The following is a 15,168-nucleotide window of genomic DNA, read 5'->3' as shown; positions in this document are numbered from 1 at the left end:
TTTGCTGCCCTTGACAGTGTAACATAAAAAGTATATTTTCCAGATAGGCTATAAATACTTAAAAAAAACAAAAACAGAAATGAAGACTGTCCTTTTACAGTATTTTATTTCATTTATTTATTTGGCTAAATTTTAATTAGTATTTTGTTTATTAGTTTTTTTTTTGTTTTTTTTTTTTTTTTTCCTGATTGGATATATCCTATTGTCTATAGGCTTTTTTTTTTTTTTTTTAGCATTTTGTCCTCTTGACCTTGTATCCAGTAATCCTATTTCATGAAACTCTTCATAAAATCACTTTTAAAAGCCCTCCATTCATTTGTGGTTATTTCTTTAAACTGGAGAATCTTTTTAAATACTTAAAAATATATGGATTATAGTATGAGCACTCCCATCATTTGGTGTGCTTGGGAAATAGTCTTGTCTAGAAATAAGATGATTACATCTTTCCCTAAACGTATTTCTGATGTTGCCATAATATCTATATCTATATTTAGTTGACATACCTTTCTTTTTGTCTTTGTTTGCTTTCAGAGGGAAGACTCTAGATCTGCACTGTGTAATTCCAATTGGCACTTGACACACTGTGGCTTTTTAAATTTAAATTTAATTATATTAGATTAAACATTAGTTTCCTCTGTCACACTTGCCGCCCTTCAAGTGCTCAGTACCCACGTGTGGCTAGTGGCTACTGTACTGGACAGCACAGATGTGTAATATTTTTGTCCTTGAAGAAAATTCTATTGAACAAAGCTCTGCAGAGTGTGCACTTATTGATTATATGCCTCCCACCTGTGCTCCAGTATTACACCTTGGAATATTTGTTTAAATGCCTAGAGATCTGAATAAAAATTAGAAAAATAGTCTGATGTGGAATAATCTGTCACAAACTCAATGAAATCTTTGTATTACACTATTACTTAGTCACAGGAGTGTGGCTCTAGCTATATGTTAAGTGACTTAAAGCTTGCTTTTTCTGTGAATAGTTCTGTTTTACGACATAAAGCATACTGTTACAGCCTCATTGTTAATGACTATGGTCATGCAGTTCTAATGTATCACATTTTACAATCTGGTATTTTATGTGATCTTAAAAATATCTCTGTAGAGACATTATTAGCTAAATCCAAGGGTATCAAATGCTCCATTTCGTTAATTCAAATAATTGTGTTTTCATTGTTCAAAGGCTAACTCTATGTTGGGAGAAATGAACAAAGGGATTTCGAAAACATTTTGAAACTGAATCTATTTTTCCTTGAAATGGGAGTACTTTGACAGTTTTAGAGAGAAAAATTAACCTGCAGTCTTGTGTTTTGATAAATATGGGTGGGTTTTATTTTGCTAAAATATTCCTGCTGGTACGCTTTTCCCTTTTTATATACTCATAAGACTTTTTTCTTTGATTTTAATACAGAATACATAAGTTATTCAGAGTAACTTCAGTGGTGTGTATTTAAAAGACAAATTCCATTTTTAATTATCTGTCACTGTATCATTTGATTGTTTCTTACAATTTGCTTTTGTTCCTTTTTTTTTTTTGCAGTTTTATATTACAATGCATCAGAAACTATTATGTAAAAAAAAAAAGTTCAGAGCAGAGATCTTATTAAAAGTAGTAGCAATTCGGTATGAAAATGGTTTGTGCTTTCATTGTCATTTTGATGATTCTGGTGCCAAGAAACTTGAGAAAGACGTCTTTAGATTCACACGATAAGCTGACAGAGTGAAATATCTTAAGGCTTGAAAGGGCAGGTAGAAGTTATAATTACTGTGTAGCTTCACAATCCTTGTATTGAAATACTCACCTTTGCTATCATGCTGCAGGCCATAGAGCGAGAAAAAGCGGAGAAGTTCAGAAAACTGCAAGATGCCAGCAGATCAGCTCAGGCCCTGGTGGAACAGATGGTGAATGGTAATTACACGGAGTTGATTTAGATAATCTTCTTAGGGATTTGATAAACACATAGGTTCATATTTATCAGCTGAATTATATCAGACAAGCACTTCCTGAATGCAAATTTAAATTGAAGTGGGTTTGTGAGCTTTTTATTATTCTTTCTTAATGCTAAGGAAATTATTAGAGGAAATTCATCTTTGAGTCCAATAGAAGAAAATGGGATGTGCTAGAATATTTTATCAATCTATTGCGGAGAAATCAATTTTAATGCAAATCCTGCTAGCATTTGTCCAAGTAATTTAAGAAAACAAGGTTTGCAGAAATCATGGGGAATGTAAGCAATCCTATACTATGTGGAAACTGATTGTCATCTGATTTTAAGTGATTCTCGCAATATATTTTTCTGAACAGACTAAAATTATGTGTAAGGCCTCATCAGCACACCTTTTGCTAATAATATATTTGACATTTTTTCTGTTGCTTTTTATTTAATTTTTTAGTCTTTTTACAAATGACTCCTCAGGGGAAAGTTTATTTTTTTTAACTTCAGCTGTTTTTGAGTAAGGTAAAAGGGCAAAGCTAACAATTTTTTTTAAGAATGAATTAAAATTAACTTTTCTGAACAAAATACTAGTTATTGACATCACTTGTGAACAAACCTGTTTGAAATTGCCATTGTTCTGCTACTCTATTCACTTCCAGATAGAAGTAATTTATAAGACTCGGGTATTTTCAGACAAGATTTTTTTTTACATATTTCACAGGATATGTTTGTAAGAATATAATAACCAAATGTAACAAATGTTTTTTTTTTTGTTTTTTTTTTTTTTTGTACATGTCAGCTTTTTTGAGAACCTGCCTGCATTCTGGGGCATAATTTTTGTGTATGAATTATTTCTTTGCCTTAATTGCCATGTTGGCATTAAAAAGTTCAGTGATCTTCCTAGGAAATCAATTCATTTTTTTTTCTTTTAATGAGCCCCATGACTGTATTTGGTTAACAATAAAAACAAGCAAACATGACAGCTAAAGATTGGGTTAACAGGTTAATGAATACATAGAAGATGTAAAATACTGAAAGGTTATTGTTTGTATGTATGTTGCTGGGTGCTTTGACTGATGAGTTTGATAACAGCATACTTGTATTAAATGAAATTGTATTATCTAAAAAATGGTTTTGTAGCTGTTAGGCAATTTACCCCAGGAACTATATTATCACTTTTTTTATTTTTATAAGCCAATGTAAAATCTGTACCTTTAAATGGTCTCATTTTATAATCACATATCAAGTGTACCTTACCTCGAATCATTATTCAAAACCGTTAAAATTTAGAAATGAAGGGAGTGACTTTTTTGGTAGTTAAAACCACAGATAGGGGGCGCCTGGGTAGCTCGTCGGTTGAGCATTAGACTTCGGCTCGGGTCCTGATCTCACAGTTCGTGGGTTCGAGCCCCACAACAGGCTCTGTGCTGACAGCCCAGAGCCTGGAGCCTGCTTCGAATTCTGTTGTCTCCCTCTCTCCCTCCCCCTCCCCCACTCACACTCTGTCTCTGGCTCTCAAAAAAACAAATAAAGCATTAAAACAATTAAAAAAGAAACACAGATAGGATTAAAAGGATTATATGATTAGTGATGATGTCATTTTCTAGATTAATGCCCTCATAGCTCTAAGTTTTGGAGACCTCAAGAAAAATCAAGACATACATTAGGTCCTTAATAAATACAGATTGGTGAAATTCCTAGCAAAGCAAAGTTAAGGCAGTAATGGAGTTATTTTTGGTCAGAGAATAATAATACTTCTAAGGATATTGGCAACTTGTGAGGAGAACAAAGAGCAGTAAGAGGTAGGGTGTGACGTGTGACATTCCTTACTGGTTGACTTTATTGATCAAATTTTAAGCTTCTTATCTGTTAGGCCAATAAAGATAAGGTCTGACGGTTAGACGATCAGGCCCAAATTTGGGCTGTAGCTAGAGCATAGCTCTTATGCTCCATTATTTCAAACAGTTTATATGATTACTAAAAAGTAGACTCAAAGACTGTAACTTATCTTTCTGTTCCTTTTTGGTCTTACACAGAATTAAGTGTAATTCATGATACTTATTTTATGTGATTGTGCAATTGGTGAGTTAAGACAGACACACAAATAAATGCCTGGAACACCTCTCCAGGTATTATTTCACTGGGACTCCTAACCCTAATTTACGTTGGCTCCAGGGGCCTAGAACCAAAAGCTAGAGTTAACTGGTGTGGCTCAGGGAGCTGAAAGTTAAGGTCTGAAATTTACAAGCCCAGAATTTCTTTTCTCACATTTAGGCTGTGGAGTTAAAGTAAAACTCATAACCGTATAAAACACACATATATTCTTACCGTTTTATTTATGGAAAGGAAAATAACCACTGAATCATGGCACTTCATTTATGACCTCACGTAAATGTATATGCCTTTTAACCAGGTACCTTGGCCTCCAAAATAAAGATAAAGACAAGTCATTCTTGTATGATGTTAAAATCTTGTTCAACTGATACAAATATTGATAGTTTGTTTTATTGTGCTCACAACATTTAACATATATAGTGTGAAATATGTATAAAGAATGACATAACTATTTTTAAAAACATTTTATAAATGCTATATTTTCTATGTATGTATACATAGAAAGCTGAATTTTTTTACTTCAGATAATTTACCCCAAGATTACAGTGCTTCTTTAAAGTTCTGGAATGATTTCAGAACTCCTCTTTGAAATTTTTCTTCAGAATGAAAATCGAAGACATGCAAAAAAAAAAAATCCTCAATACTTATATTTTGCATCAGTTTTGGAACAAAATGGAATGGCACATCAGCTGTATTTCTAAATCCCTTTTGGCCATTTCTAAATATCTACTGAAAGAATGAATTTTTAGCATCACCTAAGAAATGCAGAAAACAAAACCTATCAGTCTTGAAGGCAGTTTCTCAAAGGAAATTAAGAAAAAGGGCGAGTGTCTTAAAATTGTTACAAGTGTAAGGTACCATGATGCCAATATAGAAGTGACTTTGATTTGATGTCACAGAATTTTGTTCAAAATCAGTTTTATGTCCTGAAAACACGATTTCTCGTAACATGTGTTTAGTTTTGCAGGGTCAAGTAGAACTTAGAACCAACTTAAGATAATTTTCATTTTGACTGTACTTTATCAAATGCAAAGACTTATTTGCAGAATATTAAAATACACTTAAATATAGTGTGAATTTTAATATTATATTGTGAGTTTTATACTAGAATGATTTATATTTGGGAAGTATGTACAGATTCAGTAGGAGACTCTTACGAATTTATTTGCAACCTTTTTTTTGTACCCAAAAAAGGGAGGTTGAATAAATTATTTGCATACTTTAAGGCTTAGTGGAACATTTTCCTTGAGGATGTCCCACTTCTTTTGTAAGAGTGTGAGTGATGTTCCTGATCCTAATAGGCTGAAAAAAGAGACTACAGTGCCACTAACAGAGAGAGTGTTAGCTTAAAACTCATGTTTTTAAGGTTTTGACATGGATTTTGGCAGAATTAACTGGTTTATCTATTCCTTACCTATATTCTTTCTGAACTAACATTAAATTTGTGCTTCTTGTCAACACCATTTGATTGGATAAGTATGGGAGTAATTTGAGAGAGTGTTGGATGGCGAAGAGAAATTCTTTATTAGAGAAGTTTTTTCACACATGTAATTTTTATGAAACTTATTGTCACTCTGGAAGATGGGAATAATAACTTCAGTCTCAAGAAATTGTTGGCTTTCTAGAATTTTAATGAGAGTGACTGGGAGACGAGACTGGGTACCTAGTGATCTAATTATGTTTCCTGCAGCTGTGTTATACCGAGAAGGAGGGCTTCCAAATTTGTATTTATTTCATTTTTTTTCATGGATACAGTGTAACCTTCTTTAAGTTTTTTTTAAATAATTTTTCGTGTAAATACAAAATTGGTATAAAATGATTAAAATTTTAGAAAATTTAACAACTAAATATGGTAAAGAATCTTGCTACACTATCATTACTATTGATTATTAGTTAAGGAATCCCAATTTCCTAAGATTTATGTCAAACAGTTTTTTTAAAACTGATCTGCTTACTTGAGAGCCAAAGCTTTGCAGTGTATGAGTGAGATTATAGGATTTCAGGACATTCTAGAATATTTTTATATCTAAACATTTGCTTACTTTGTTTCTACCTATTTAGATTAGACTTTATTCTTAATTTTGTTTGTAAAATAATGTCCTTGCATCTCTATTTGTTCTCCTTAGCAGCCAGGTATTTTAAAAAATGCCTGGTTTAGATAAATTGTTTTCCTTTATTATTAATAAAACTACCAAGAAAATACTTACATCAAACCATTTATTTGAAAGCACACGTAAACATAGCTCAGTTTCCCCACCTTTATATTTCCCGCATAAAATTGTTTGACTACAATATGCAGAGGAGATACTGTGATATAATTATCTAATAGGGTTAGTGATGTTTTCTACCTTAAACTGAGCTTCACTTTCAATTTCTAATTGTAGTTTTCTGTATGTTAATTAAGAGTCTGAAGACAATCACATTAAGGAAACGTTTAAATAAAAGTAGTAATTATTAGTATATTAGACTAGTTCTAAGAATATCTCAAAACGATCATCCCTTGAGCGTTAGATTATAGTGTATAAAATAATACCTAATAGTAAGTTGGCTAAGGATTGTAATTAAATAGTACAGACCGATAACAGAGACAAGAACACCTCTTATCTTAATATTAACTATGTAACTGTATTTTTAGTATTTTGGTTTGTAGTTCATTATGTACTTCATATACATGATGTCTTTTGAGTTTGGGCAACAAAATTTTGTTAGATGGATAGGGACACAGATTGTATGTAGTTGGACTGGCTCATCTCAAAGCCAGACCTCTCATTAGCTTCTCTTCACATCGTTGTGAAGGATTTTCAGTGACAATAACTCTTCTAATTATATTGTTTAATAGGAAGACATTTCACGACTGGTCTGTGTAACCATGGGGCCTGGAAACAGTACTGTCTGCAATAGTCCAGCCCCTCCATCGTAAATGAATAGCTTTCCACAGTTGCACCCATTTTCTCCTCTCTTATCCTCCTTACTCTCTCCTTGGTTCTGGGTAGTTTGATTTATGTCTCCTGGTTTTTTTTTTAAGTATTGCTTGGGTAATGGTCTCCACAGACTTCATACTCAATAAATGTTCTTAATTGAGTGGCACATTATTCTTTTTTTTTCTTATTTTTTTCTTATTTTTTAAAAATATATGAAATTTATTGTCAAATTGGTTTCCATACAACACCCAGTGCTTATCCCAACAGGGAGTGGCACATTATTCTTTGATTCCAATCTCCAGGGGAAAAGACTTCTTGCTGTGTGTGTGTGTGTGTGTGTGTGTGTGTGTGTGTGTCTGTCTGTGTGTGTGTGTATGAGAGAGAGAGAAGGAAAGGGAGAAGGTCACAGTGGTCACAGTTGTTGGAGAAAATTAGTCACGAAAACAAATATAAGTAGGAATCTGGCCTTTGTCTCATAATTCAGTGATGTTTAAAAATAGGAAAAATTGAAGAAAGAGCTCAAGTGGTAATTTATGCATTATATTCACGAGGGGTATAAATTTATATAAACCTACTAATTTTTAAAAGCTATTTAAAAAATGATACAGCAATTGTATACAAGTGAGTGTGGCCAAAGAAACCTCTAGAATTTAGTCTACACTACTCAAGCCTTATTTTCATGGGCTCAGTAAATTTCTATTACATTTTAGGCGGTTACGTTGGATGCCAAATTGACTTCTAATGACCCTTACCTAATATTCAATAAAAATTGGAGTCTATTAGAAACTTTATTTTAAGTTTTCATCCTAAATATTCTTCTAATTCAAGAGCTCTGAAAACACAGGTTTTGCATTATTCTACCCTGGCTTCATGGCTAATGATGAATATACTTGATGAGGAGTACTTCACTTTAAGTGGCAGTTCTGAAGTACTTGCATGGAAGGTGGTGCACAATTAAAATTATTCTAACAGTCTGTTATGCACTGTACACAAGTAGTAAAATTAATGGATGCACTTGAAGTAATGATCCATTTCCTCTGGGTGCAATATATTTATTCATGGACTATTTCAGGGGTTGTTTAGAATATGAGATGTGAATGGATTATGATCCATTATCCCTGAGATTCTAATGTGCTACTAAAAAATGGATTCCATAAGTATTGTTCATAATGCCTGGTGAGTTAGTGTTTGTATTCTTAAGTAGCTAACAAAAATTTAGAAAAACAGATGGTCAAATGATTGATGCTTAAAACTTTTCAGATATTTACACCTAAAAACTGTCATAAAACTGTAAATTTTCAGTTGAGTTAAGGAACATGCAATTCTTTGAAATACACATAAAGCAGTTATGTAGAATAGTATAATTATTCATATGCAAGTATTCGCTTGAAAAAACAGTATCCTTATTTATTCTACACAAATTTTAAGGAACTTTCTTATAATAGATAGCTGATTAATTCATGAAGTTGAAATAATGGGTTTTATAGTTTTAGTTACAGAGGGATACATGAAGTGATGTGCCATGTGACCGTGCTTTTGATCCTTCCCCCAAGTAGTTTAAAGCAAACTGGAAGCAAAAGAGACCATGTGCATGTTTGTGTTTGGTTTTTTGTGTCTGTGGGTATCACTTGATATTCATATTCATATTCATATTCATATGAAGTAAGCTATTGATTTAGTATTGTGTGCGTTCACAAGTACACTGTATTTGTTCCTTACCTAGTCTAAGCTGAGTTTAGAGTTTAGAAGGACAGATTACACTCTTGTTGAGCAGGAAGTATATTCACACATGAATTAATACAACATTTACATGCAAATCCTTCATGATATATCTTATTCTCTGTGATCAGCATCGTATCTTTGCCAGTGACATGTAGGAATTTCTGGGTTGTTTTTTGTTTTCATTTTTGGTATGGTTGCCCCTTAGAACATGAATTGAAAGTGATTATAGATATATGACCAAATTTGCCAAGCTTTGCTAATAAACTCAGGAATTTATCACTGGTTGATATGATTTCTTTGAAAAGTTTCGACATATATTTTTATATCCCATATTAGTGTCATATTATATAAACTTAGCACTAACTTTTTAAAATATTAGTCATTAATTTTTTTATAAATGACCCCTTTGCAGTCATTAAAAAGACCCCCACCGGGGCATTAAAAAGTCGGTTGGGTGTTAGACTTCTGCTGAGATCATGATCTCACAGTTCGTGGGTTCGAGCACCACATCAGGCTCTGTGCCGACAGCTCAGAGCCTAGAGCCTGCTTCGGATTCTTTGTCTCCCTTTCTCTCTGCCCTTCCCCCACTCATGCTCTCTCTCTCCCTTTGTCTCAAAAATCAACATATAAACATTAAAAAAAAAAAAGACCCCCCACTATCACCAATGTCAACATTTGAAAGATATGATTTCTTTTTTTTAAATTTTGTTTAATTAATTAATTTATTTATTTACTTTTTGAGAGAGAGAGAGAGAGAGAGAGAGAGAGGGAGGAAGAGGGAAAGAGAGAATCCCAAGCAGGCTCCATGCTCATTGCGGAACCCGATGTGTGGCTCAGTCTCACGACTATGAGATTGTGACCTGAGCTAAAATCAAGAGTTGGATGCTAAACTGACTGAGCCACCCAGATGCCCCAGGATATAATTTCTTTTTATTGTTGTTAGCTACATGGTATTTTCTATAATTTTGACCAATATTTATCGGTTGCCTGGCATATGTCAGACTTTGTGTAACTTCTTCACACACGTTAACTCAGAACCCTCATAGGTATCCTATGAGGTCAGTTCTCTTTTAGCCTCATTTCATAGATGAGAAAAATGAGATCCAATGAGACCAAATAATTGAACCTAGTTTACTCATTTAGTAAAAGGATTCAAATTTGAACTTGGTTCTGCCTAATATCAGAGCTATTATTGTGAATTTCTAGAACTTTGTTTCCCTTCACCATTTATCCTAATAGGGAGAGCCTTCTGTCACCTATCATTGTATTTTAATTTACCTTTATTCAATTATAAAAAGCAGTATGTTAATGAGTAAGGAACTATAGATTTCATAATGGATTTGTACAAAATTTGCTGCTTCATTTATTTTCATTCCTTTTACAGTGATGTTTACCATCTGGATATTTTTTTGGCATGACATATTGAGCCGATAGTTTTGGGTGATGATCAACAAGGACACATTAAATTCTATCCCTAGATTTTAATATATACCACAGGACCTATGGGTAATTCATTACAGTTAGGTTTATATTTTTCTGATTCAATTAACATCTATTACTCATATTGAAAATTAACTTAATTTTTTCATTTGAGAAGGAGTTTTCATATGATTGACCTGTCTCAGGGACAATGAGATATTTCTCTGTGTATTTCTTTGTAATTTAGACCATGTAGCATCAGTTCATCAGTACCTTTAGCATGTCTTACCTGCCTATCTTGAAATTGGACCACGCTGGTGGTCTTCTCGGTGCTTACTCAGCTTTACCATATGCTGAAATCATTTCCTCTAAACATCATTTATTATATACATTGCATATTTTTGAATCATTATCTAACATAATATAAAATTTCTCCCCTGTATATTTTTAAATTATTCTCTTTCATTTTCCAACAATAATGTTAGCATTTTATCATATTATTTTTTTTTATCTGAGTTGCCTAGATGACCACAGGTTTGGATTCTTCACTGACATTTTGTAACAAACATGATTATTTTTTTTAATTTTTCTCAAATATTTATTTACTTTTGAGAGAGAGACAGCGTGTGAGCAGGGGAATGGCGGAGAGAGAGGGAGACACAGAATCCGAAGCGGGCTCCAGGCTCCGAGCTGTCAGCACAGAGCCCGACGCAGGACTCGAACTCACAAACCATGAGATCATGATCTGAGCTGAAGTTGGATGTTCAACTGACTGAGCCACCCAGGCGCCCCTACAAACATGATTATTTTATAACTACAGTTACTTCATGGCATCTCTAATGCATATTTTGGTATAATTCTTGGTCACTGCTCAAAACCAAATTTTCACCAACAGTATATCACACAAAACATCCAGATTTCTCAATAAGGCCACTTGCTTCCTTAACTATTAGGAGAGTATTAGAAGAATATTTAGCTTGTACAAACCTTTTATAGTTGTATATATGGGGATATGCATATTTTATCTTTTTACACTTTATCTTAAAGTTATTTTTCTTACAAAATCTATCATCCAAAGAAGGAAGAAAAGATTGTTGCCAATAATATTTGCAAAGTTTGTGTTCTCCTGTGTCTTATCAAAAGTGAGGTTTCAAATGCATTGAGAGATGTGGTTTGGTGTGTGTGTGTGTGTGTGTGTGTGTGTGTGTGTGTGCATGTGAGTGAGTGTGTAAGAACACCTAACTTTTGTCAGTTAACTATGGAGAGTGATTTTTTGTAACATAGCATTACATGATGTTGCTACTCTTTCATGATATGTATAGGATAATATATACTTGGATTGATATTAGTCATCACATATCACATTATGACAAAACTTACATAAGATAGTATATATTGGGGTGTCTGGGTGGCTCAGTCAGTTAAACATCTGACTCTTGATTTCAGCTCAGGTTGTGATCATACACTTTGTGGGATCGAGCCCTGTGTTGGGCTCTGTACTTACAGTGTGGAGCCTGCTTGATATTCTCTCACTCCCTCTCTCTCTGACCCTATTCTGCTCACACACTCTCTTTCGCTTAAAATAAATAAATAAAACATTAAGAAATGATAGTATATTTTAAAACACAGTGAATTCCTAACACATAGTAGAGTGATAATGATGTTTTTATGTTTCCCGTTTGACTTGGATAGATTTTTTTCTGCTTTAGTTTTGCTATAGATGATTTTAAAATTTTCAGATCACCTTCCATATTTGTAAATGATATGTAAGTAATAGTATTTTTTCATATTAGATTTTTTTTTAGTGGTTGTTTCAATTTTTTGGACCCATTGAAAATCTGCTTATTTCTGGCTTTTATAGAAGAATCAGAGAATTACTGCTTTTTGATGAATTTTCTTTTTTTTTTTTTGTTTGACCCAAGTAACATTTTGGCTAATACCCAAACCATTTAAAAAATACAAATGTTAGTGTTTCACTGTACATTTTAATAGCATACATGGTATTTAACAATTATTTGGAATCCTCCAAAACATTTTTTTGTCCATGATCAGTCTTCCAGCCACCTTCAGAGCTTTGACCGTTTTTGTTTTTATTTAAATATATTCTACTTCTCTACATCTTATGTGTCCTTATTTATTACTTTATTACATTCATACTCTTGATAAGATGCATCTCTAATAAGTTACAATCAGTAATCATAAATCATTGGTACTTGTGTTTCTTGATCAGTAAATAAATGATTTGTTTGAAATCCCTAATATGATGAATACTTTAAAACTTGAGACACATTGGTTTTCAGCGAATGTCTTACAGTCTGGGGCTTCAGTGGATATATTTTAAAAATCTTCTTTCTAGAGGGTGTTAATGCTGACAGCATCAAACAAGCCTCAGAACAACTGAACAGCCGGTGGATAGAGTTCTGCCAATTGCTAAGTGAGAGACTTAACTGGCTGGAGTATCAGAACAACATCATCGCTTTCTATAATCAGCTACAACAATTGGAGCAGATGACAACTACTGCTGAAAACTGGTTGAAAACCCAACCTACCACCACATCAGAGCCAACAGCAATCAAAAGCCAGTTGAAAATTTGTAAGGTAAGATTCTTTCCTCCTATTTGGATCATGATCAATAGGAATTTCTTGGCAGTTTCCAGAAGAAGAGTAAATTATTTAGTAAAAAACTTACCCATTGAAGGATTTAAAAACAATAAGGGTAAAAATATAAGTGAGGAAAATGAGTTTAAATAGATAATGCATGATGTCTCGATCCTAAAAAAAAATGTATTTAGAGTACTCACACATGTCTAATTGATTTTGTCAGTTTGCAGAATGGTGAGGCAGTTTTGGAGTATGGAAGCAACACATATCCTAGGAGAAATGGCCAATAACTGGGAGATCTTTTTTATGGCAACTCATGTGCTAAAAGCAAAACTCAGTCATATGTTGAAAAAGTGGAATCCACACAAACACAAAAAGTTGATATATAATTGGATGTATAGGGAAATTCTTTAAAACTGACAGTTCTCTCAAATTAGGATAATTTGAGGAAGGTTTCTTTACCAACATACTTAACCATGGTGCTTGGAGTATAGAGGAACCATAAAGGATAGTACAGTAACCTGGCGTCAGAGTTGTAACCATTCTCAGGACAGAAATGATTTAGAGAAGTTACAGAAACCTAGAAGGAAGGAGTTGGACACCTATTGTAAAGACAGCCTTAAGAGCCAGCCCAAGTGCCATGCCAGGAATGGAGCCAGAACAAAAAACATGTTACTATGGAGTCACGGAGGACTCCATAATCTTAATCCAGACAGGGCTCCACACTGGCTAAACTTAATCAGAAGGCAGATTACAAAGAGCTGTAGTCTATAATTGTCTTTCCTCTGAGTCCTAGAAGTGGACAATGGATCTGGAGGCCAAACAACGTATAACTGGCACCAAAGAACTGGAGAAAGAGATTAAACGAAAATGTCGGCTAATGTTAGGAAACCAGAGTTATACCGTAATGAAAATAACTTGAACTTTTTTCCCGTGGTTATTATGATCTGAGTAATTTTCTTGGGATATGGGATAGATGAAAAGGTTTCTAGAATGAATCTTGATGATAGACTGAGATGGCCAGGTTTAATATAAGAAGCAGTGAATGAGGATCAATTTGCATACTTTGAAAAGGATGGTTTAAATAATGGAAAACTGGAAATGGAAAGGTGACAGGGTTTGTTTGGAGGTGTTGTTGAACCCAGGAAGTGACGGGAAATTCAGAGCTAGTATGAAGTAAAAACAGTTGAAGGACTTGATGATTCTTCTTCATATATTGGACCTACAACTTTACTAGGAAATGATTAAACTCAGGAAATACATTTTTAGATAAAGAATATAGGACAGAAAGACATTTAGCTTTTTTATGCAAATAAGTAAATCTAGGGAATTTTTATACTTAAACACATTTTGCTGTTAATAGAAATCATGAATCTTTACAGTGGAATACTCCACCAAATTATTTCTTGCAATAAAATCTGATGCTATTACCTTAACCTGTTTCTTGAGATTCAGATACAAAAAAATAACCATAAAATGTACAAGGAACTGGAAGAGGGCTATTCTGAATGCTGGCCATAGATGGGTGAGGGGTGGAGAAAAGATGAAAGATGAAGGCTAAAAGACAGGCTCAGAGGAGACAAGCAAGGACTCTAAGCGCCTGCTAGGACCTTGGTCTTTATCCAAGGAGCAAATCGAGATCATTGGTGGTTACAAATCTTAAATATTGTCTCCAGGTTAAGGAAGTCATCCTAAGTGAAATTATTTCTTTTTTCTGCATTCATCCACAAGGTTCCAAACTCCTTCTCTATGCACCTTTGGTTTCTCTTAATTTGATGAATCACCTTAGGTAAAGTATTGAGCAGGATAAGCTCAATGTCATTCACACAACAGTTAAAATTATACTATTTGGCTGTGATTAATGATAGTTGAATAAATGATTCTATCTTGTTTGCCAGTGCATTCTGTTACTTGGAGATGTTTTCTAAGATCAGACTGCAGTACTAGCTCCAAATATAATGCTTACAAGAACTGGTTCTTAATTTGTTGGGGGTTAGAGAGCCCTTTGGGAATTGCAAGACATCCATGGACCCTTTCCCAAGAAAAATAAAAAAGTTTTTCCATCAGATAAACACAAAATTTTAAAGGATAAGCAGACTCAGGGAAGATGTCTTACTCAGGAGGACTCACCAGATTAAGGCCCTTTTTATGAGAATAATAAGTAATTGTTAACATCTTTTAAATGTTAAATATTTCAGGTCAGAATGATCTCTCCTGTGATTTACTCTGAGAACTTTAAGGTCTCAACTGAACAGTTGCCCAAATGTTTTATTAGTTTCAAAGTCCCTTTGTTTTGCAGAACACGCTTTACTATACTGTAGGCTCCTTCGATAGCCCCCCAAACAGGAAGAATGAAGGCCCTCCATCTGGCCAAATGTAAATCAGGTTCTTAAATGTTTCACAGCAGATGCCAATGCTGCCATTTGTAAGCCAAGTGTACAAAGTGCATGCCT

General features: G+C 33.7%; 1 protein-coding gene across 1 annotated transcript in view; it reads left to right on the top strand.

Annotated features, from left to right (window-relative positions):
- DMD (dystrophin) overlaps positions 1-15,168 on the top strand; it is a 1,998,908-nt gene that overhangs the window by 668,503 nt on the left and 1,315,237 nt on the right. Inside the window, exons 19-20 of the mRNA XM_049644567.1 lie at positions 1,822-1,909; positions 12,471-12,712. Coding sequence (XP_049500524.1) covers positions 1,822-1,909; positions 12,471-12,712 — 330 coding nt within the window. The remainder of the gene's footprint in view (positions 1-1,821; positions 1,910-12,470; positions 12,713-15,168) is intronic.

This window comes from Panthera uncia, chromosome X (assembly GCF_023721935.1).
Source record: "Panthera uncia isolate 11264 chromosome X, Puncia_PCG_1.0, whole genome shotgun sequence".
NCBI lineage: Eukaryota > Metazoa > Chordata > Mammalia > Carnivora > Felidae > Panthera > Panthera uncia.
The sequence above is the reverse complement of the archived record's forward strand: the minus strand, read 5'-3'. Positions and strand labels throughout refer to the sequence as shown.